We start from the raw sequence: 24281 nt of genomic DNA on the forward strand, positions 1-24281 counted from the left end.
GTTTGAGAAGACAGTTTGGCTTAAATTTTTCATGAGTACAGAGTTGTGAGCTCTGTTATCTTTTTTCTCATCTGCTATTACTACAAGTTTTTACAAATCTTCTGCCTTCACTAAGCATTTAGGTTCACAGCTACGCATCGAGATCAACACCCTTAAAATAAAGGGTGAAGACAGCAGCTGAAATCTTAAATGGAAGCAATTTGACGATTACAAATCAGAAAAAGATGAGATTACAAAATCAGGAGTTACCCTTTGTTGTAAAAATGAATTAATGCAGTAACAAAGACACTGGAGTCACAAAAATAGCCGTCAAATTAGTCATGTTGCCCCTCATGCTGGGGGAAAACAAATTATCAGGGGTGAAAGAACAACATGAAGCCCCCATTTGAGGTAAAACACAGTGTTGAATCTGATACACATACACATGAAGTCCACAAGAGTAAAAGAGAAAAAGACTAAAATACATAACAGTTAGCCCAACAGTAATTTAGCATTTACTTAAATTATTGAAATTATGACACTTTAGCCTTCAACAGTTGGTATAATAACTGCTAGCTTGCATCACAAATAAACCGCTATAATATAATATAAAAGTACCAACCGTGTAGATAATGCTCAGCAACAGCATTTGGAAACTTTCCAAATGTTCCATTTATCAGCCTTTCAAAATCTCTCATTAGCTTCAAATATGGATTTTTCAGAATAACACTATTATATAATATAATATTATATCGTTATTTTCTATTGTTGATGCAGATTTAGAGTGGTTATAGAAAAAGTGTTATGAAAAGGTCATATTAAATATTAAATAATTCTTTTGTAATCAAATTTATTCACTTGACAAAAGATGAAAGTGGTTAAACGAATGAGGATATCAAATTAAATTCAGCCTGAACTTGTCTTTGATGTGTTTACGGGTTCCAGTAGAATCTCAAACTTAACTCCTCTTGTTTTGCTGATTTGGCAGTGAATGCTTGAATGGAGCTTGATATGTTGCTCTTTAAGCGAGCTGTGGTCCAAACCCATTGTGTATTCAATTGTTTAATAATTTTGAGGATAAATTTATCCTGTGGGATTCCTGCTCATTTTTATTATGTTGTGTTTTGTTAGAGATCTTGGTGTTCATCCAAACACTGCAGATTGTGTGCGACAGATAACACCCGATACATTATCATCCATTCCAGCTATGTTAACTTTCACAGTAAACCAATCACACTGCATAAGAAATGAACCCATTAATCCAGAGCTACATTGGGCCACTTGGAGGAAACGGAAACCCAGAGGTCAAATGGAGAACAAGTTATATCAGGTGTGGGAGGAAAAAGCAATTGAACATCTGCCATGAAAGTTTAGGCGTGCCTCTGCGAAATTTAGCCAAAGATCATTTTTGCTTTCATTGCCAATATTTCAAAATCTATCACAGAAATGTTGCTTCATTCGCAGCTACAAAAGTCCCCAATATTGCCGAACCTTAATGCTGATACAAGAATGGTGGATGCGGTTTATAGCTCCCTTAGGCCACATCCTGAGGTGGAAAAGACAATGATGAAATATTATGAAAATAAATGAAAACTAGAGTGATGGGAGTGGAATACAGATCACTCACCCCTGAAGCCAGACTGTTGCTCAGAGTTAGTAATGTGCCTTCACTCTAAATGCATCTGCCCTGCATGAAACAAATGCTGCATGTCAGCTTCAGAGTCTGTAAAGTTGAAAATGCAGGCAATATATAAAACATACATCACCGTGTGTAGATTACCCCTCTCGAGAGCATTTTTGACAGTATAAGCGTTAAAGGGGGCCAGAACATTTCTCAAACAACTTCTTTACCCAGATATCTGCCAACCCCCCACCCCACCCCCCACACACAAGCCCATTAGCACTGCTCTCATTGTATTGTTAGTGCACCCTGTGCTCCCTTGCATTCATGCGCTTCCCATCAGGCCACAGAGGAGATGGAGGCGCAGCAGAGGCACATTCATCATGTGGAGCTGAACCTGCAAGTTGCAGAACATCCTCTGAAGCTGGCCCCATATGATAAGTATGAAAAATGTGCTCCTACTAAGGGTACACAGGGCATTTATTATAAAGAATATATATCTATCAAAACCAATAATGAACTGATCCTCATAAAAAAATAAAGCCTGATTTAGCTTATTTGCATTTTTCATAGACATCCACTGTCCACAACAGTTTAAATGAGTCACACCATTGCACTGGGTGACATCATTCATTATGATGAAGCTGATATTGTAGGCTGTTTTGTATCAGTCCATCATACATCATTCAGCTATACTGTAATTACTCAGAGCAACACATCTGTGGCTGGTCCAGCAAAGGTAAGGTAAGGTAATACAGGTAAGTATTATAATGTCCAGCTTATTTAGACAAAACAATTAGCCATCTTCAAAACATGATGTATGCAGCTTGGGACTGAGTGCCACAAACAGGGTAGGGAGGTCCAAAAGTATTGAGAGACAGATTCATTGTTTTTATGGTATTTGTTCACAATAGCAAAGAAAAAAGAATTAAAAAAGAAAAGAAATTGCCAGACTTATCTTTAAATGGAAAACTGACTGAAATGTAATTTTGTCTACAATTCAAACTGTGTTTATTCTCTCAAAAGTTTGGTCAGTATTTCCCCCAAAAGTGGCTGAATTATCTTCACTCTATGCCGGTTTTGGCCCAGAGCAGCAGTCTGCAGAGAAAAGATTAAAAATATCAAACATGAATTGACTCTGTAACGCACAATTTACTCCACAAAGCCGCTGCTGTAAAAAAAAAAAAAAAAAAAAGTCTACCGCCTTGTTAACTCTGTGAGGCTGTACTCATGAGTTTAGCTAAATGCCAACGTCAACATGCTAACATTCAAAATGACAATGCTAGCAATGCTGGTGCTCAGCAGGTTCAGTATAATGTTCAACAACTGTTGCGTGTTAGCATGCTAACATTTTCTAATTAGCACTAAAGACTAAAGTGCACTTGGAGTGTCAGCCAAATTGAAAGTTTGACCTGATGGTGGCACTACATTAACAGTCTAGGGATCTTCATAATTATTAGGCTTCCTCCTTCAGGCACCATGAGCGTCTGTACCAAATTTCATGGCAATCCATTCAGTAATTGTTGAGACATTTAAGTCTGGAGCAAAGGGACGGACCAACACACTGGCATTGGCCACGCTGCTACCATGGCTTAAAATAATTATGTGATGAAAAGAGCAGGCTCTTAATGATTAATTCTGTTGTAAAATCCTCATTGAAATTATCTGTAAATAATCAAATTCATTACAGATACATTGCAGACACTGGATGACAAGTGTACAGTGACTGAATAAATTGGCAGGAAGGACAAACTGTTAGAATGGTCCATCATAATTCTCACAGTCCATAAAATAGAAAAGACTGTCTGCTGATCCCTGACAACTCAATATTATCTTATCACCATCCCTGCAGTCAGGGGCACGCACACACGCACACACGCACACACGCACACACAAGCTGATTCAGGTCCAGATTCTTGTTTGTGGGGTGCATTGTACTCTCTCTCTCTCTCTCTCTCTCTCTCTCTCTCTCTCTCTCTCTCTCTCTCTCTCTGCGGAGCGGTAAAGAGCAGCGCACTGATCCATGATACATCCATGAGAACCATCAGCAGCCAGTCTTCCCTCTGTTGACCTCCAATTATTCAATGTCTCTCTGTGCATTCCAGACATGTTTTCTTATCACAGCTGGATTTCCTTGCTAGAACTCTACATATTCATGGTTATAGATAAGAGACCAGTGGAGGGCGAACAAAAGGAGAATGGGTGGTCTGGTGTGATTAGAGGAAAAACTTGAGTAGCTATTTATAGTCAGAGACTGAGAGCTGGTTGACATTTGATTTGGGGAAATGTGCTTACTTGATTTCTTGCTGAGATTTAGGACAGCAAATATTTTTATCATTATTATCATTATTGAATATATGCTCTACATTTATAAACAGCTGGGAGGTGGTCGGCGTGGATGGAAGTGCACGACTGTGACTTGGTAAAGGCCGATACGGTCGGTGTCAACATGTTTGTGACTTGCCGAATACATAAATTAACAACATATCTTCATTCAGCTAGAAAACTAGAAAGGCCAGTCAGCGTTACATTTCCTACAAAAAGTATTTACTGTTGCAGTTTTCTTGTATAAAAACTTAATTTGTAGATTAATAGCATTCTCACCGTATGATAAATATTCATCTAGAGCCATGAGATAGTTAGCTTAACATAAAGGCTATAGGAAATCCTGTCCCTGCACATAACCCACCACAAAACACTGACTTTTACATTTTTACACTTTGGTTTTTGTACCAATTTAACAAAAGATATATAATTAAGTAGTGTGCTTTAGAGTTGCTGCTACATAGGTGGATTTCAATACCTTTGGACTGAGCCAGACTTGCCGTTTCCCCTTGTTTGCATTGTGCAAAGATAAGCTAACCAGGTGCCAGTGTTGCCAAACTTAATGGATAAAAGAAGCCCTGTCGAAGTTGAGTGTTTGCCCAAACATCATAAAGATTAGATAAAGATCACTTTTAATTATCTCACCAGTCAATCACAAACTATGCTATAGTTGCTGACTTTATTCAACTGACGCCAAGTCTGGCGCTGGGATGGCCTTCTGCTACTGGGGGATCCTTTTTTAGCAGGTTGACGTCCATGATAATACCTTGTGCTACCAGGTCATTTGTCATCTAAAGCCCTGACATTATTATCTGCCTATATGTACTTATTCTGCATACTTATTCGTCTTATTCATCTTCCATATCGAAATTTTGGCGCGTGACTAGTTCAGCAGCTTTGAGAACACCCAGACAATATATATATTGATGCGTGCAGCTCAATCTGGGAATGGTGTGCTATGACTTTTTTAAGCCATTCGAGTAACCATAGTGACATAAATGGCAATAAAAGGTGAAAAAATTCCCATAGAGAAGAGCTCTACTGCTGCATCATACTTCAATGAAGAAAAATGGTTGAAATGTTAAACAGGTCACAGACTTGAGATTGTTTTGGGTTAAATCATCCCAATTTAACCCAATTATGACAACTATTACGGTTTCCACAAAATTGCACTTTACGTTTTGTGTCATTTTTAGACCGTTTCAGACTTTATAATGGGTGTGTGTTGTTCAGAGCGAGAGTAGATGATGTCATTACTAGAGTGGGAGAACCTCTATAACTCCTCAGGGCTGTAAACTAACGGTCGCCACTCGCCAAATGCGACTAAAATATTCCCCTGGCGACTTAATTTTGGAGGGCTACATGCCATGGGGCAGGTAAGTGTTTCTCACAATATAGCAAAACATTGCTGCGATAAAATGCCTAGACATTTTTGGAGGTGCACGTTGACGAACGCAGAGGCTCTGTGTCGGGGGTTCACGTCGACGCAGAGGCTCTGCGTCGTGACGGCGTCGACTTGACGCAGTAGTATAAATCAGCCTCCACGCGTCACCACCAGCCCGCGCAGTGTTGTTCCGGCGCAGCAATGTGGAGGCACATACCCGGTGTGAGTGACCCACAAAGAAAGAGTATAGGGGAGAAAGCAGCGCACCAATTAATTTGTGGTTGGCAATAAAACGATGAAACTCGAGACCATCCGAGAGCACGAAGGAAGAAAAATGTCACGCTGTTTGCAAATCAGTGTCTCGGGCTCAGTCCGAGCATCTCTTCACTCAACCTGCCGTGACTGCTCTGACGTCTTTATCAGAAGAGACCAAAGATCATGCACTGATCCACTTTGTTCTTTTCTATTTTTTTTTTTATTTTCCTTGAATTTTGTTATTATCATTTGTTATCAGAACAGGAGGTTAACTGGTACTGGCACTGTCCATGTTCACAATGTTTTGAATATTAAAAATATTAAAAATGTATTTTGAATAATATTTTGGTCTCTTTCCTAATATATATATCGCTATATAATACTGTTATCTCAATGAAAAGTACTGAAACAGATGTATATGTAACAAAAAGAGGCAATTTATTACTTGGCCAGTAAAAAATTTACTTGGCCGGTAGATTTTTTCATCTACCGGTCCCCTTGGCAGGTGAGCCAAAAAGTTAGTTTACAGCCCTGTAACTCCTTAAAAAATTCGACATGAATGAAACTGAAAGTAACGTCCTTTATACAGATTGAAACGTGAGGAGTGAAGTACATGGCAAGCAGCAGGCACATTCAGAATTTTCTAGTTTATATTTATAACTTCAACCTTGTGTCATTTCCTCTGAGTCTCTCAAACTGGAACAGCAAATCAATGGGGCTCTATTAGTTCTGTACCGGGGGAGTAGCCACATACAGGTCACCCGACAACTTGTGGAGCATTTGGGCTTTACTCAAAACACTTGATGGTTTCATTTTCAGCGAGCTGGGCGAGACATGAGGGAAAGGTCGGGACAAACCTGTGGACAAGGAGAGGAAGCAGGAATAGGAGAAGAGATGATGAGGGGAGTGAGAAAGGAGGGAAAAGCTGAAGTTAAGGGAAGAAGAAAGGAGAAAAATATGTGATGAAGAACCAGGAGGAGAGGGGTGGAGAACAGTTGACAGAGGAAGAGACAGAAAAGGAAGTCTGGATTTGAAGGGCCGAGTGAATATCTTCCTAACATTTACAACTTTCAAACAAACATTTTTGAATCAATTTTCTTTTCTCTACGATTGTGGATTTGGGTTTAACACACAGTTCTGAGACAAACCTTCAACCGGTCTGAACGAAAATTGACTTAATAGCACGCAGTCTTCACTCCACCATTAGAAATATTTTTATTTTTAAGACATCTTATTTATACACTCATTTACAGTATATCATTTTGTTTTGGGAGTGGAATAAAAGGAACGACAACTAGCACTTCTCCATATAAATTGTTATGAATATCCAGTCAGAGCTGACTTAAAATAAAGATAAATTAAACTTAACACACACAAACACTCCTGTACATGTTGCAGGTGAATATCCTTTCCTCACCAGGTCAGACTTTTTTCTTGGTGAACTGCTCCCACCCCTGGTGAGATGTGGAACTGCAGGGCTGCATGTTAATCCAGGCCAATGATGGGTGTAAAAAGAAGACAAAGGCAAGAAAAGACAAACCACATATTATATCATATGTGTTATCCTTATTTTAAAGTGAACAATCATGACACTGGATCATGGGTTAGGAGAACTGTGGAAAGGTTAACTATGCCAACTCTGAACTTGGAAACTCTTCGCTTCACTACTAGGATGAAACAAACTGAAGTCAGAGACATTCATTTCTCTGAGGGATTTAAAAGTTCTACTATTTTAATGAGCATGCCTGTCTGAAGAGATTTTTTTGTGTGTGACTGACTTGTCTTCTGTGATCTTGTGATTTGCTCTCAATATATCTCTTGCAAAAGAGAACTTGAGCCCAGTGAGACTTCCTGAATAAATAAAGGCTATCCAACGCTTATGTAATCATCACACTGTGTCTGCAGGATCCCAGAAAACTTGGTCTCACTGCCAGTCTTACAATGAATCCTCTTTACTCAATTTTAAACCTCAAATCTGTTTAGTCTGTGAAGCAACATCCTGGAAATTAGGTGATCTTCAGATTATTTGCTGCAAAGTCCATAGTGACAGCATTTATTCAGCGTAACTTACATTTTACGCAAAACACCACAGGACGGATATTTTGTGAACAATGGCTAATTTTTCAGTAATTTCTTTGGCAAAAGATACCCCATACCGAAATGTAATATATAACATATACTGTATATAATAAATGTCACCTATAAGGGGATATATTACTATCACATATGTTCACAGCCTGGATGAATGAAGATATAGGCCTAAGTTTATAACATATATGAAATACCCATAGTAAAAATTGTATATGAACATGTCTTCATTTTAATATGGTCTGACCTCTTTTGAGCATTTATGTTAAGTATTTATGTTACTCAGACTTTTGGAGCCCACCCTGTCTAATATCAACATATGTTGACAGGCTTTTGGATGGCTATATATTTACATAGCATGGCTACAATATAAACATATATACATAAACATACACATTTGTATGGGGTTTTGCCAATCAAGGAAACCTGCGGAGACGAGGGCAAAAAGCAAGAGAGGAAAAGAAAAAAAAAGGAGAGCGAATTAGCAAAGGAACACCAACAAAGGCCATGTGTAAGATTGTGTTTCATATTCGTTATGGAAAAGTAATCTTCTCAATCAAAGCAAGCGTTTTATGGGAAGAAAGAGCAAACAAAAGCAGGAAGGATTTTTACCTTTCTGTTTCATCCAACTAATCAGCTGTATGAGAGACACATGTTCAGGCAGTGGCCATCAGATATGTTTATATATTCAGTTACCTTGTAAAAACTGGTAATTAAGACACGTATCAAAGCTGACACATACTTTCAGTTGGTATTTATTTTAATTAGAACCAGATATGTAACCACATTGGTAATTATGATTAAGAGTTGGCTGCTTAAATTACTGTTGCATCAATATTTTACTTTGGAAAATTGTATAATGTGGCAAGTGAGAGATTCTCAGACTAACAAGACAGATCCTCACCAACACTGACTGACTTTTAAAGACACCTGCTGATCACTTCAACAAACTGCAGCCTCAGCAATGATTGAAATATGAACTCTAAAAAATAACAATTCTTGTCCCAAAACAGCAGCTTGACTGTGATGTTATTTAGTTTTCCTCATACTTTGGTGACAGTGGTTGGTAACTTGTTCAAAATGTTTTATCAAGTTGTCAAAACTCTGCCAAAGAAGCTGGGAGAGAAGACGAACTGACCCAACTGAACCAAATATTTTACTTGATATGTAACTCAATGACATTTATTGATGACAAATTCATATTTTGTTAAAGCTTAGATAACGAGAATAGGGAAACAATTACAAAGAAGAGCTGAGATGCCCGAAACGTCACTATTTTTTTGTGTGCAATAAATAAGTGAAATTTGCAGCCCTGCAGTGTTAAGCCCTATTTTAGGCTCAGGTTTGCATGTACACCTCAAGTCTGTGAAATGAAATGTGTCACGGGTCACTCATGATTGTATGCAAGTTTTGTGTTTACAGCTTGTTGTGCTTCTGCCAAGTGACCAAAGGAATCTGTTGATACTGTAACTGGTGTCTCCACATTTTCGCTCTAGATTTGGAGTTAGAGTCAAACAAAGCAACTTCTGGTCAAATGCCCGATATTGCTTCTTGTTTGTGCAACTATTTAGTAATTATTGTACAGAAATCTTAGTGGAAAACCTGTTTTGACTTCACTGATTGGCCAGAAAGACAACGTGCTTTGAATTTCACAGCAGTGCATTTACTGTCACATGTGATTTAGAGCTGGTTTAGCTTCTAACGGCGGGCTTGGTCACAGTGCTACTGTACCATCATGAGCGATCAGTGTGCTACTCTCAGGCGGGGGAAAACTGTGGCAGCTGCATTTAGGCCCACAGAGGGACATCTGCTTGACTAAACAGTGTCTCTCCCTTATTTAAATGATGTACAGAAATTAACACCATCATTTTGTCAGTTGGGTGTAGCTGGGCGCAGGGGGGACTGAGCTGTTGCTGACAGTTAAGATGTGAACATAATCAGTGCTGAGTCCCACCCTGCAGAGCATCTGGTTTCTCACAAAGCATCCATCTCTCCATGTTTTTAATGATGAGAAGTGTTCCTGCCAGGCACTGATCATTTGCTGTTTATTGTTCTCTCATTACATTGTGCTGCAGCTTAATTCATCCCCAGTTTGTTGCAAAACTCTGATGTTCTGAAAAAGAAGAAACAAACCGTTTTGCAAAAAATAACAGGTTTAATTCAGTTTTTCACTTGAGTCAATCAGCAAACCAATAGTGACACAAGAGTATGAGTGATAAGACGATACTCCTTCCATTTGTTTTGGGAACTTTAATCCAAAATAAATCATTTTAAATGGAGACCTCACTGAGCTGAAACATAGGCGGAGCCGGGGGGGGATGTTTTCCCAAAAGCCCCAAATCTTATATGAAGAGCCTTTCAACAGTTTATTCCATTCAGGAAGGCAGTTCACTGCTATAGGTGATTTTAATGGTTTGAAGAAAATGAAAATATAATCAGTAAACAGTGGTAATAAATCTAATCAAGGCACTTTACTATCAAACAAGGGAATGGCAGTAATCATAACAAATGTCAATAATTTACTTAATCTAAACAAAGAAGCAGCAATAACTATATCAAAAATCATGGATCTAATCAAATATTGCATCTGAAGCACAGTCAATTTCAGGAACCTATTTCAGTTAATATCACATTCAACTCATGTGCTACAGCAAACAAAGGGAGAGACTGAGCAAGGCCCGGATCAAGTGTGGCCTGATAGGTTGAGGGGCTGAGTCCTGCCTTCCTGGGGCTTGACAGAAGTCAGATTTTCAACAAATACAAAGCACAAAACTGTAAAACTTTGTGCTCAAAATTCCTGCAAGCGTGTGACACTGAGGTTACAAGCAGAATTTAGATTTTAGGTGTAAAAATAGGATCTAAATTCTAGTTGTAACCTCAGTGTCACACGCTTGCAGATTTATAAAGGCAAGGGGATAATGCATGACACATGGGTGAGCCTCTGCAGGCTAAAGCAGCTATTTAAATGTTACAATTCTACATTAATTTCAAGGCAACTTTGTAGTTTTTCCAAGCCTCACACAGGTGTTTTCAGTTACTGTGGCTGATTAAGCCTTTTGCTCAGGCTGATGCTATGTTGAGCTTTGTTGGGAATTCTGTGAAATCATGGACCATCAAGGGATAATATAGATGCAATTTATCAAGCGCTCACAGGTGCAATGTGGCATCAGGGGAGAAAAAGACACATCCATGTCACAATTTTTACACAGCGACACAGTCAAAGAGATGCAATCAGGGAAAATAAGTGAAAGCACCTGTGTTATCATGGCTGCGTGTGGAGACTCAGGTAGACTCACTGCTCCTTTCTACTGAAGATATCTCACCTGAAAACACTTGCGCTCGTTAATGGGATCAGCACTGTTGAGATGAGTGTGTCAGTTTGTTGTTGGTAGGTGCCGATGAACATTTTACTGATTACTCTCACTGGTTGTTGGCCTGGATGTGGTTCCCCACTGCTGTGTGCGTATGCGCTTTGAGTATGTGGTGAAACAATTCAATGCACCAATGAAAAGGAGGAGCTACTTGCAGATGTACAAAATTAAAATGAATCGTGGGTGGTGGCGAAACAGATCCAAAAAAATCTTTATCTTATGAAAAACACTTTCGTGTTTGTGAAGTTTTAGTAGCAATAATGTCACAGAATTGCAGTTTGACAACCAATGCCTCACATACTGTATCATTTACTGTCACATTAAGCAGCTAATATCTTAAAACTGTATAGCATGATGATTGTACGGTTGCCCAGATGGGTCAAATGCAGAAGCCATTTGTATAAACCAATATATACACACTGCTGCTTTGTATTCATGTTGTGGCTTTTGCATTTTTGTTGTGGCTTTTGCATTTTTGTTGTGGCTTTTGCATTTTTGTTGTGGCTTTTGCATGGTGTTGACTCGTCTGGGCCACCGTATGATTGAGCTCGTATTACATACCATAAAGAATTGGTGTGTAGTATAAATTTGGGACTTTGGGAGTGTACATCTGTTGAACATCAACATGTCACACTATCATTGTGAGCATGCAGATGTTAGCATTTAGCTCAAAGCATTGCTTGCAGGGCTGTTGCAGTGTGGGCTTACAAACCAAAAGGTAGATTGAAACTTAAGCAAGTCCAGATGAACATGGACCAACTCCAGTCAAAGTAAATTCAGCTGGATGTGAAATTTAAGGAAAACAAAGAGCCAGTCAGGTTTCAGATTACATTTGCCATCATTTCATAAAACAGTGACAAAACTCAGCCAAAATGAATCAATATCTTTATTTTAGTTGTAATGGTGACCGGCCTACATGTCTCTGCTGCTACTATAGTATATTCCGAAATATGGTTATATCTCATAACCTGAAAAAATATCCCCAACATTATCTCACCAAGACCAACCAAGGTAAAGCAAAGCATTTTATTGCAAGTATTAGTCAAAGATACACTTCAAACTGAAGCAAAGCAACACTAAAAGGCCAACATCCTGTAAGAGAGAGTTACAAAAGAAAGACATTTAAAACTGAAAGGAATTGAGCTGTTGGTACAACAGAGCCGTTGCAACATAGGCTGACATAGACTGAGACATGGATCATCTGGTGGTGAAGGTTCACTGTTCAGCGTGTACATCCGTTTGCTGGTGCCTCACTCAGAGGTATCAGAGCCCAAGATCTTTACTTTTGAAATAAGACTGACACAAGAGTGATGCTACATTAAAAAAAAAAAAAAAAAAAAGATGACACCCTGAACAATCAGCGTACAAAAAAAATAAATCCTTGGCCACTGTCAAGTATCTGTCTTCAAAACCATTCTGTGTATACAAGGGAAAAGCGGCATCAGGAGCCTAATCTCTTTTGCAATATTTGGTTCGTAGTCGTTATTGGAATGCTAATGGGATGAAAACAGGTTAAACAATCTGATAGCCATGGGAGTAAACATTACAGTAAACATTTATTAACCAAAATTTATTTGGCTTCATGGGCAAAGGGCCTATTTGCTTTGGAACAGGACTGACAACACTCAAAAGCTCCATGTCTCTGATCCTCTGATGGGGTGAAGGACGACCAACAGAAAACAAAAAAGAAAAAAAAAAGAATAGAAGAACAGCAATTCATCACAACACAATTCATCCTTGGTTCATTATACAGGCACAGGTCTCTGTAATCCAGCACTATGGGGAGCCCCCAGGTTCCTGTCAAACTGTATCTGAGAATACTCTTCTTTGGATTTGCAATTAATGACAATAGAATAACCAATAAGTTTACAACAGCACATGTGTATAAAAGACAAATTACCAAATGTTTTCACGTCCTTCAGGATTTATATGTTTATCTGAATTGTCCTGCGGCAGTAAGCACTGCTCATCTGGTTAAAACAAATGCCAAGAAAATGTTTGCAAATACGGTTTGACCCAGACCTGGTTTTGTTCTGACATCAGTACAAATGGGACAGAGCAACTGTCAAAAGCTTCCACTCGTTCGTACATCAGAGTTCACTAGTTTCTGTAGCAGTATTAGTGGTTTACATGAGACTCGGGAAGTGATGAAGATGCCGGTCGGGGATATCGGGGCAGACCAAGTGCGTCGGCTTGTTTTCTTGGTAGGCCACCCAACATAGGCATTGCAAAGTCACATAGAAATCTGACGATTAAGTAAGAACGCACTTAAGGCTGAGGCATGTCTTTTCTTGTGGAATGAGACCTGTTCCTGCTGTAAAATGTTCTGGCACAAGAAAAACAAACAAACAAAAAAAAAAAAAAAAAAAAAAACTTGACAGGAGACAATTTCAGAGGAAAGAAGCAACGCCTACACTAAATTTTTCACCATAATCCAAAAGAATTCTGCCTTTCCAACATATTTTCTTCCTTCCCCCGCATTTTTTTTTTTCTTTTTCTTTTTTTTTTTTTTTTTTTTTTTTTTAAATTTACGCTCTCCCACCTGCCCTTTACTGGCTCAGGGAATTTAAATGGCTAACGTACCAGTTAGCAGCTTGGGATGAAAAAAACTCAGCTATTCGACACTCAAGTCAGTGTGGTTCAGAAATGGTTCCCTTCATCAGAGATGAGCTGCAACATGTGGGGGTTGGCGTTGGGCCTTCTCAGGTGGTCCAAGAAGAGTGGAGGGTAAAGAATATTAAGAAAAGGAAGAGGGGGAGTTGACTTGTGATTATTAACCAGAACTCAACACACGATTTTTTGACAAGTCAAACCCACCCCCTGCTTTTCCTCCACCTCGTACCCCCCTCCATATTGTTGTGCTTGCGTGTCTAGGAGAATAAGGCGTCAACATGGAGGGGGAGGGGCTAAAGGCCTCATCCTCCTGGCTCCGCCCCCACCATGTTGCAATATGATGCGGAGACTCCAGCCGCTTAAACGCACTCTCAATAAATACACCATAAAATATTCCGCATATATATATTTCATATATATATTTAAAGAACAACACATTTAAATAGGACAACAAAATAAAAGTCGGCTCAAGAACAATTTTTCAAAATCGGATAAGTGTTAAGACAAAACAGAGAATATTTTTTACAGTTATACTTATTTTGACTCTAAAATAGTTACTGTATAAGAATATCGCAATCAGGCATTACTCAAGCATTATATGTCATAATAAAAGCAATTTGCAGTTTTCTTTCATGTAGTATAACATATGCAGCATACCAAGGTAAGTGAGGTGCAGTGTTTTTTGAGATCTCTTGTAATAGAAAGATTTCACCCCCTGGACTGAAAAGGTACCCACAGAACTACAGACCACCCTCGGTTTTTCAGTCGACACCCTACCGGCTCAAGACAGGGATACTACTGGGCACACATTCCCTCCATTAGGGACAAGACACATGGCAGGGCATTGCACTAAGATGACAGAATGCCATGGGCTGTTACTAGGGCTGGGCATCGTGAGAAGAGTTTCAATACTGACACTGGTTCTGTTGATTTCATCTCTATACCTGCTGTAAAATGACATTTGATGAAAGCATACTTCCCTGTGCAGCAGAAAAAAATATTTTCTGTCTTTCATGCCTTTTTTCTGCCTTTTCAGTCAGATTTAGATCCTGCTCATGTTGCTTTCCTTAGTAAAAATGCCCTTCAAGAAGAAAACCTTGATTCCTCAGTGCAAAAATCTACTATTGTAAAAAGTTCTGGACTGCTTTTTTTTTTTTTTTTTTTTTTTTTTTAAACTTGGGGATGCTTTAAAATGGTGATGCCAAAAAATCTGGGAGGTACTGATATCACGTTTTGACACCCAGCCCTAACTGTAACAAAGTGTCGAGTGGCTGTTCCAGAGGGACAACCGCCACCCGAGAGCAGGCTGACTCAACCGAGCCAACAACAAAGTCACGAGAGCATGAGGCACACTTTTAATGACCAACTGCTTCGTTTGGTAACACACATCTCTTTGACTCCTCGTTTACGCTGAGGTCTGGATCCTCTCGTCCTCCTCCTGAACAGGAGGAAGAAGGGGACTGGAGGGACAGAGATCGAAACCTCTTGGCTATGTGTCTAAGTGAGAGTGGCAGTCTCTAAAGTGCTGTGCTATGTTTGTCATTCGTGGGCTGGGCTGTGTCACACCACGCTAGTGTCAGCTATGACCCTCACCCACCCCACCCACATTCTACTGTACCAACGACACCATTGGTCCAAGACACTAAATGCACTAGGAAGCGAAAGCTCAACCACAACCATATACTTGGCATAATATTCTGTTTCTATGTAGGCTTAATGTCTAGATACACAAGTTTGCATTGCCATCTCTATAGAATAAACTTGTACAGTCAGTGTGTGTAAAATGCAGCCATTCCTGCATCACAATGTGTTCTTGAAAAGGAGATTCTATTTCTTTGATTTTACATTTTCATCTTTCAATTTACAGCACCATCAAGAGGAAAGGCACTTTCTGTGGACTTTTTTTCTCACTCCATTGCTACCTTCCACTGCAAACAGAGAGCAACCAAAATCAGGGATATTGATTGATTACTCAAAATGGAATACACCTTTACTTCCATTTAAAAAAGGACACATTGACCTTTTCAAGTTAATTTGGTTATTTTTCTCCACCAGACAGTTATCACTTTGTGGGTAAGATGTTTGCTCTCCAGCTTCCATAAAAAGACTTGTCTATATTGTTAATGATCCTAATTGAGAGCCAAAGGCCACAGCTAGCTGCAAGCTGTGAGCTGAGTGTACCCTTTTATTTCAATCCAATCTCACAACTCATTTTAATAGAACTGGAAGGACAAACAAGACTTTCCCCTTGCTATGTGACACAGATGTCTGTTGAGAAAAAATTGGCCGAATAAATAAATGTCTTCGTATCCCTTCAAGCGTTCACTTCCACAGACCCCAAATGGTTTTGCTCGTGTTAGGTCACTTCTCTACTAGCTAATATCTGCAAAGCAGAGCTGATGACATTTCAGTTGTAAGCGAGGCAAACACATCTGCTATGTAAACATGTGTTCAACTGCCCTCAAGAGTGTAGTTTATACACAAACTGAACATCCATTACAGACAGCAGAGATAGCGAGTTATAAATGGATTCTAATTCTCATCATCAACCTTCAGACTTGTTCAACTTCCAACATAACCTGCCAAATACTGACAAAGCTATCACTGATCAGCTTTGATTCCTTCCAAACACACACATACTTGAATTAATCACAGAACCCACAATATCCCACTACATTGTCCTTTAGCTCTAATCTTTTTTTACGCCTCCCAGGGGAATCGGATGGGATTGTACGGCCGTGGAATGTAGTCCTCTGGCACTGGGGTGTAAATGTTTGGGAGCAAAGGGGAAAGAGAGCAACAATAAGATTACAGGCTTTGTCACACCACAGATTTACTGGGAGGCCAACTCTTTGTATTTGTGAGCGCATGAAGAGGCTCGGGTAAGGAGAGGAGTCTGAGGGAAGCAACAGAGGTTGCAATCCAACGTAAATCCCCTGGAGGCTTTAACACAAAGGAATGGAGAACTACTACCCCTTGTTAGGTTATTCTTTGATCACATGTCATCGAAATGGATCGACAACACTTTCAAAAACCACTTGCCCATTCCTTTTTCACTCTCCCTCTTGATAAGGAGCAGGCGTCAGCACCAGTTGAAGTAAACCAGGGAACATTCAAGAGCAGATGCTCAATACATCAACTGTCTCTTCTTCTATTCTACTGTTTGTCGTCACAATAAGGATGTAATGTCTTAATACAAAGAATCCAAAAAAAAAAGAAAGAAAGAAAAGGAGAGAAATAAGCATTCAACATCTTGCTGCTTTTTTTTTTCCAAACATCAAAGCAAGAGGCGTTTTAAGTCCACATCCCTATCAATAACAGTATGACAGTCCAAACACACATCACTAGTTTTAACAACCCCACCACTGTTCACACATACACTATACGTTATACAGTGACACAAGAACAAGTCAACAGTCTATTGCAATAATAAAACTTTGTTATTATAACTTTTTAACCATTACTTATGATACATTTATTACTAAGATTAATAATTAGACTACATTTTTTTCTGTTAGCAAAAATAAGTGGTGTGCATTACATAATTCAAAATGTACAAATATACTTTCGATCTGGCTTTTTATAAAGGCTTTCAGACACTAGTGATATCATGAAGGCTCAAACCCACTGGCTTCCACACTGGAAGGCTGGCCTATGAGAGGCAGTCAAATGCAACAGCGGATGTAGGACCCTACATTATACCTCACTGTCCTCGGGAACGTCCGTCAATGTACCATTTACAGGTTCTCAACCCTGACCATAACAACTGAGCTCCCCGCGCCAACCGTAGCAGTGGGACCTTCTCCTGTCCTTCAGTGAGTGAGGTTTACTGTTTTCTACCCTACCCACCTGCTCATATACAGTCTCGTAAAGAGGTTCAGCTTCAGATTCTAATTCAGAATGAGTAGCACCACGCCTGTGTTCAGTCCCGAAACACATGCTTCTTTTAGTGCAGATAACTTTTAAAAACACCCCCCTCCCCCCCCCGATGAGCTTCAGGTCATCAGCGGCACAGAGGAGCTAAGTGGTGACTGTAATCCAGATACACGATTCAAATCGACAGGCAGTTGTACTTCTGCTGCGAGTGACGGTCATCCACTCGACTCCTCGGCTCTGCCCTGAAGCCAGTCCCAGCTTTGGGCCGGTTACATGGACAGGAATCAAACCTAGTCCTGGACTTGGATGTCTACCGAAAGAAAGAGTTTATTGACAGAATTAGTTTATTACGAGGCTGACTCCGTGCCCATGAACCCTGCCCATTAGGTACAAACACACTGTAGCAGCTGGATCCATATCTGGTGAGTATTAAGCAAGACAACTTGGCCTGCTTTGCTTGAATGCTGCTCCGAAGCAAAGCCAACAGCTAACACTGCTGTTTAGGCAAACATAATAAATATATTGATCTTAGGATGATTTGAATGAGATGTATAGAAAAGTCAGTAGACAGTTGTTGAGAAGAATAAGAGGCATCAGGTGAAACTTCCTTGCTTCAAACTATCTTATGCTGTCCATTGGTTGGAATATGCTTTTTGATTCTTTTACCCACTGAAACAGGATCCCTATAATAGGTTATGCAGCTTTTGACCATTTAACGCTTAAACTTCCACCAGGCACTTGAATACTACCTCTTTATGGCCTTTAGACTCCACTTTGCTGCTGTCAAATGAAAAGCTTTGTTCTCCAAAATGAGTAATTTTAAGGAATTAAGAAAATCAGCCTCATTAGCAAACTGATAATCAGGAATTCTGAAATTATGCCCATTGATGATAAAATCTTCTCAAACCACAGAGACGCATAAAATCCTTCAATTCAAGTAAAAACATGAAAAATCACCAAAACTGCCGTTGCACCATTGTTGCCCAACAGCAAGGGCAAACTCATAAAACATACTGAATCAATCATCTTGCAAGAGGAGGAACACATGAAAGTGCCTTGCAAGTGGCAAACCTTTCTCCTACCGAGGACCCTTACTTTCAAATGAAATGTGTAACTGTTCTTTTGGGTTGTACAAGTCCCCTAAAATCCTCTTCCCTTCGTTCAACTGATTATTGCACTAGAGGAAACCGTCGACGTGATCTCTGTTTAACCACCATCTCAAACTAAAGAGAGGGAAATGTGAGATAAAGCACTGAGGGAAATGAATGCATGACAACTACTAAGATTAAAAACATAAGATTACATGTTTAAGTGATTAAAAAAAAGTTAGTCATAAAATATTTCACATAATGTAGAAGGAAAAAAAAACAACCAGAATCAAATAACAGTGTTATACTTTAAATAAAATTCATAGATGGCTGCAATTGAGCAATTGATATATCAGCCAATATAAACTGCCCCCGCTTAAATGTGACAGCTGACTGCTAAAGATAAATCAAAACTGATCTGAAACCTTACAAGACAACAACATCAACTTGTTGTGACTTTAAGGGGGCATTTATACCTCGTTGCCAACAGGTGGCAGTGTGCTCAAAGGAACATGTTGCTCCATACAAGTAACTGGTGATTTCATACACTAGTGAAAAGTGACAGAACGGAGGAGACGAGGAAACAAGAGGAAAGGAGAAAAATAAAAGTGGCAACTCAGAGGACCTCTGGTCCAATGAAACAACTATATTCCAAAGGAAATCAAACACCACTGACCGACTCCAGAGTCTGACCCTTCCTTCTCTGCTCCTTCGTTTCAAACACTGGGGAGAATCGACAACAAACTACAGTAAAACCGACAGAATGTAAAAGTGCTGCTGCTCAAACTGACTTGAGGTACTGTAGATGGCAAAGGAGCAGATTAGTGGATCATAAAGAAAGACTGTGCCAAAGGAGGGGAAAAGTAAAAAACAAACAAGAACAACACCCACTAAGCCACGAGTAAAGGAGACAAACAGGAGAAAACAGATAGGAGGGGCAATGACTAAGGGGCCTGATGAGGGTGAAAATAAACTAGTTGGCTGGTTTAATATTGCATAATAGTGCTGAGTTTCTCTCTTGTTTGTTTTTAAAGCAGCGTTTGCATCCTCAGTCCAGTGTGGGGGTGCCTCCTCCCCTCCCTCCTCCCTGCTTTCCTCTGCACAGTGTCAGGTCCGGATTGACTAGGCGTGTGGGGGGGCGGGACTTGCACCTATGAGGACTCCTTGACTGGCAAGCCAGGCGTGCATGGTTGCGTCTGTGTGTGTTTGTGTGTTTGTGTGTGTTAAGGGTGGCAATGATTGGGGAGGGTTGGTGTTGCTCAGGCGAAGTACATGGTCCTCAGGGTGTCGTGGTGAATCTGAACAGCTTTGGCCAGCGCCTGTGGGTCCCGACCGTTACTCTGACCAGACACATGGCTGCCCTCAGCGCTGCAGGGTGGACAGGAGAGAAGCCGTTATGATGGATGACAAACATTAATGGCAGGTGTGCAAGAAAAACGTGGCGCAGTCGGTAATACGAGACACAGCTGCTGTCAAAACACACACACACACACACACACACACACACACACACACACACACACACACACACACACACAAGAGTTCAGGACCTTTTCATCCAGAGTCTAAAAAAGAAGACACTGACACTCTGATCTCCTTACCTGTCATGTTCTTTGTCCACCAGATGGTAGCGGGCGCGGAAAGCCACCAGGTGGGCGTAGTAGGCTGGCGCAGGGATGGAGACTGAGCGGGTACAGCGCACGTATGTGTGGCACAACTGGTAGGTGAGCAGCTGGAACTCATCAGCGGTAAAACAATTGTCGTCCCACAGTACATGGTAGTGGGAGGGTCGACTGGTGCCCTGGAAGAAAACAATTAAATGATGCAATTATATTATTATTGGACTCAGATTCAAGATTCAGTGCTTCATTTCCATTTTAATACAATTGATAGCAATCTACTTTGGTGAGCTCACATAAAACAAAAAATAAACACATCACACAAATACACTGAGACAAGTGTATAAAAATAAAATGACAACAGTCAAACAATTAAACCTTCATGTGTAAATAACATGAGCACATAACATCTTATGGACAAGAACAATGACAGCACCTTGGTGAAAAAGGCAGGGGTAAATCTCCAGTTCCTAAGGATCTTTAGTGAGATATTACTTCTATTCTCTTGTGTCTATTTTATTTCTGAATTCTGTTACTATCTATTTGAAAAAATGCATGGATCCACAAAAGCACACGGTCTCCAGACGTTAAGATTTGAGCGGAGGAGAGTGTGATGAAACACTGCTGTAAAAGGTCGCAGGCTGGGTAGAGAAGACAAGAGGTTGGTCTGACCTGTATTCCAGCGTGACTGCAGAGGTAAAAGTCAAATTCGTAGGGATGTGTGATGTCCGTATCCACGGTAGTACCAGCAGGAATGTTTCCACTACGTCCAACCTGACAAAAGCAAAGTTAAGGTCAGTTAGTCCCTACTAATGCCCTGTTTTTCTGTTGCACCATCAAAATAAAAACAACTAGAAAAAAAAATTGGAAGATGCAGGAAAAGAACAAGGGAAAACAAAGCTTTTAAAGCATAAAAATGAGGCCAGGAAGTAAAAATTGTAATTGTTGAAAAAACAACTAGTTGATGGATTGACCCAGGCAAAGGTTTACCAAGTGCTCCCAACCAACCAATTAAAAGCTTAATGGCCCGGAGAGCATAATGCTCCGTATGAGAGTGCGTGCACTGAAAATAAGGTTGTTACTAGTGCAGTCTTACTCTAGGGGCCTTGAGTGCCACTCCAGAGCTCTCGGTTTGCACTGGGCCCTAATTCTTTAATCGAATGTAATTACAGGGGTTAGGAGGGTGAATAGTCCAATTGACAACACAAGGTAATTAAGGAGGCCCATTTCAAGTACTTAACATGCTGGCAGAGCATAATAAAGTATATGGACTCAAACATAACACACTGTACTGACTTTAATGCGCACCGCCGCTGTGTCATAATAATAGTGTGTGCGTTTGTGTGTGGTGGGGACTCACTCTTTCGTTGCGGTCAGCACAGAAGAGGCGTGTATGGTGGCGTTTTTGCACAACAATGTAGGTGATGCCTGGCTGGTACTCCTTCTCCAGGCTGATACAGGCCTCACGAATGGCCAGCAGCTCATAATACAGCACCTGAGGAAGCCGCAAAAAAAGATTCACAGCCTCGCACACACATCCTCACCAGTATCCATCAGCTACAGAGAGATAAACATTACCCAAATGTACTGACATATCTAAAACATATGGATTATGACTCAAAAACAGAGTAAGGAGAATTTTGCCTCCAGCTTCCTCCTTCGGACTCCGACCAATCTTTTTGGTGAAAGACCTAAATAAAGTAAGAACTGACCTGTCTGAACTGGCCTTCCGAAACTCCATCCCTGTAGAAAATGATCCTGGTGGGCTTGTAGCGGGTTGACTTGTAGAACTGGATGAGCAACTCCCGCACCATGGACGCCAGGTCCTGGATGACCTCCTGCCTGGGCCTCTGGACCCGCACAGTGGCACAGTACCTGCTGGGGTGGGCGTCCATACTGCCTACCACCTGAAACACAGGGAGAGAGAGGAGAGGGCCACAAGTAGCATGAGTGAGCGGGTGGTTGTGATAGATTGCAGGGGGTGGTGGAGGAGTGCATGAAGGAGTAAGAGAGATGAGAACTCAGAGAGAAATGCCAATCAGGAGAAAATGTCAGGTGGAAAATGAAGAAAAAAAACTCACTGCTGCAATTGAAGGCTTCTTCCCATCTCCAGCAGGTGGATGTGTGACATCTGCTCCCAAGAAGATAACTGGCTGCTGAAACACTGAGGGTCTATTGATTGAGGAAAGAGAGCAAAGACATTAATTATACCAATAAAATAAACTGTCTTCTTTCTTGGTAGCTTATGTATTACTATGGCATCCGTGCAAATATCACCAGGCCAAATTCTCATGTATGTAACAGATATTTATATAATAACACAAAACAGATTTTTTTTTTTTAAATGGTTAGAAGCCATTTTAAACAAGCATTACGAGGGCATTGCCATTCATGAGGAGAGGGAGAGCATGACTGACCGCTGATGAGGCACCAGGATGTTGTTGATGCCTCCCAGCTTCACGTTGATCTTGAGGCAGAGGTTGGAGAGGGTCTGAGGTGACGTCTTCACCACGTTCTTCACCTGAACACACTGGGTGGCCATGCCCAAGAGGGTGTCTCCCACACGCTTTACCTCCGCTATGGGTGTTTGAAAAAAAGTGAGCGTCAAAAAAATAAATAAATAAAAGTAAGCATATTTAAAATTTTAAAATATGTTATCCTTGTAAATGCAGTACAAACACATTATGTCCCTTTTCAAAATCTAGCCCTCAAAATGGAGATTTGGGAAAGCAGTGGAATACTATTCACCTCATGCTCAGTAATCCAATTCAAAGCTTTACAAGACACAAGTGTGAAAGAAATTCAAACATTGTTAAGTATAAAAGATACAACAGAGAAGTCATACATGCAAACACTTTGAGATTTGGGACTTTCTCTCAGACTCACAGTCTGATAAAAAAACATACAAAACATTAAAAAATATGTAATACAAAGGAAAGAATACTTTTTTAATAGAGTGTGCAGCACACTCACTGACAATACATTTGGGAAGCCGAGGAGGAGAGAATACTGCACCAGCACTCAGTCCCAGAATAGCATTAGTGTTTCCACACAATCTTGACCACAAGCATATCTCTGGACCCTAATATAATATTTATTTTTAAGCCTTTTTCTAACCGTAGACAGGAGTCTTTCCCGGCAGGATGACGATGATGAGCTGTAGTCCGGCGTAGGTGTTTTTCAGGTGTCTGAACATGGGCTCCACACTGTCTGCTCCCTGGGCGTATTTACAGAAACATGGCTGGCCTTGGATGGGCATCCCAGCATCCTTAGAGATTTTACGTAGCTGGTCTGTGAAACCCCTACATGAGGAAGGAAAGGTTAAACGGTCAGGAGAATGATGCGAGAGAAGCTCATGGTAAATGCAAAATCAGATCAGCTCTGTTGTAAAAGCTCTTTTCAATTGAGGCAGTTATTCAAGGTAAAGTTTGTTCTGTCAAGGCAGGACTTTGAAAAGGTGAAACGTGCCTTTATTACAACTCGTTTGGACTACAGCAATGCTCTTTATGTTGGGGTTAGCCAGGCTTCCCTCTCATGTTTGCAGTTGGTTCAAAATGCTGCCTTTTAATTGGAGCACAAAAGCGAGAGCACATTTCCCCCATTCTAGCCTCGCTCCATTGGCTCCCTGTGCACTTCAGAATCAATTTACAAATTCTTCTGTTCGCCTATAAATCCCTGAATGGTCTTGCTCCATCCTATCTCTCTGACCTGCTTCAACTGTATGTGGTCTCTCAGGTCCACTGATCAGCTGCTCTTAGTGGCCCCCGAACACCAGGTGAGACTCTGAAACTCAGAGGGGATCGGGCATATGCAGCCGCGGCTCCCAAACTCTGGAAGGAGTTGCCTTTACACGTTAGGCAGGCCGCCTCACTGCCTGTTTTTAAATCTCTTCTTAAAACGCACCTCTTTTCCTCGGCTTTTGACACAGTCTGGGATGTTGCCTTTTTATTGGTTAACTGTTGTTGTTTTTACATGTTTTATGTCTTTTTTGTACTTTTAATGTGAGATTTTTTGCTTGTGTTTATGTCTTTTTTGTATTTCATTGTTATTGTACAGCACTTT

At 40.4% G+C, this 24281-nt stretch overlaps 1 protein-coding gene across 2 annotated transcripts in view; it reads right to left on the reverse strand.

Moving 5' to 3' along the window:
- Positions 1-12035: 12035 nt before the first annotated feature.
- LOC130172605 (protein argonaute-3) overlaps positions 12036-24281 on the reverse strand; it is a 39264-nt gene continuing 27018 nt past the window's right edge. For both annotated transcript variants that reach the window (XM_056381428.1, XM_056381429.1), the window contains exons 12-19: positions 23337-23521; positions 22637-22796; positions 22301-22391; positions 21932-22126; positions 21580-21714; positions 20892-20993; positions 20202-20401; positions 12036-19968 (exon numbers count right to left, since the gene is read on the reverse strand). In XM_056381428.1, coding sequence (XP_056237403.1) covers positions 19860-19968; positions 20202-20401; positions 20892-20993; positions 21580-21714; positions 21932-22126; positions 22301-22391; positions 22637-22796; positions 23337-23521 — 1177 coding nt within the window. In that variant the 3' untranslated portion in view covers positions 12036-19859. The remainder of the gene's footprint in view (positions 19969-20201; positions 20402-20891; positions 20994-21579; positions 21715-21931; positions 22127-22300; positions 22392-22636; positions 22797-23336; positions 23522-24281) is intronic.

The sequence above is a fragment of the Seriola aureovittata genome, chromosome 7, assembly GCF_021018895.1.
Source record: "Seriola aureovittata isolate HTS-2021-v1 ecotype China chromosome 7, ASM2101889v1, whole genome shotgun sequence".
NCBI classification, from domain to species: domain Eukaryota; kingdom Metazoa; phylum Chordata; class Actinopteri; order Carangiformes; family Carangidae; genus Seriola; species Seriola aureovittata.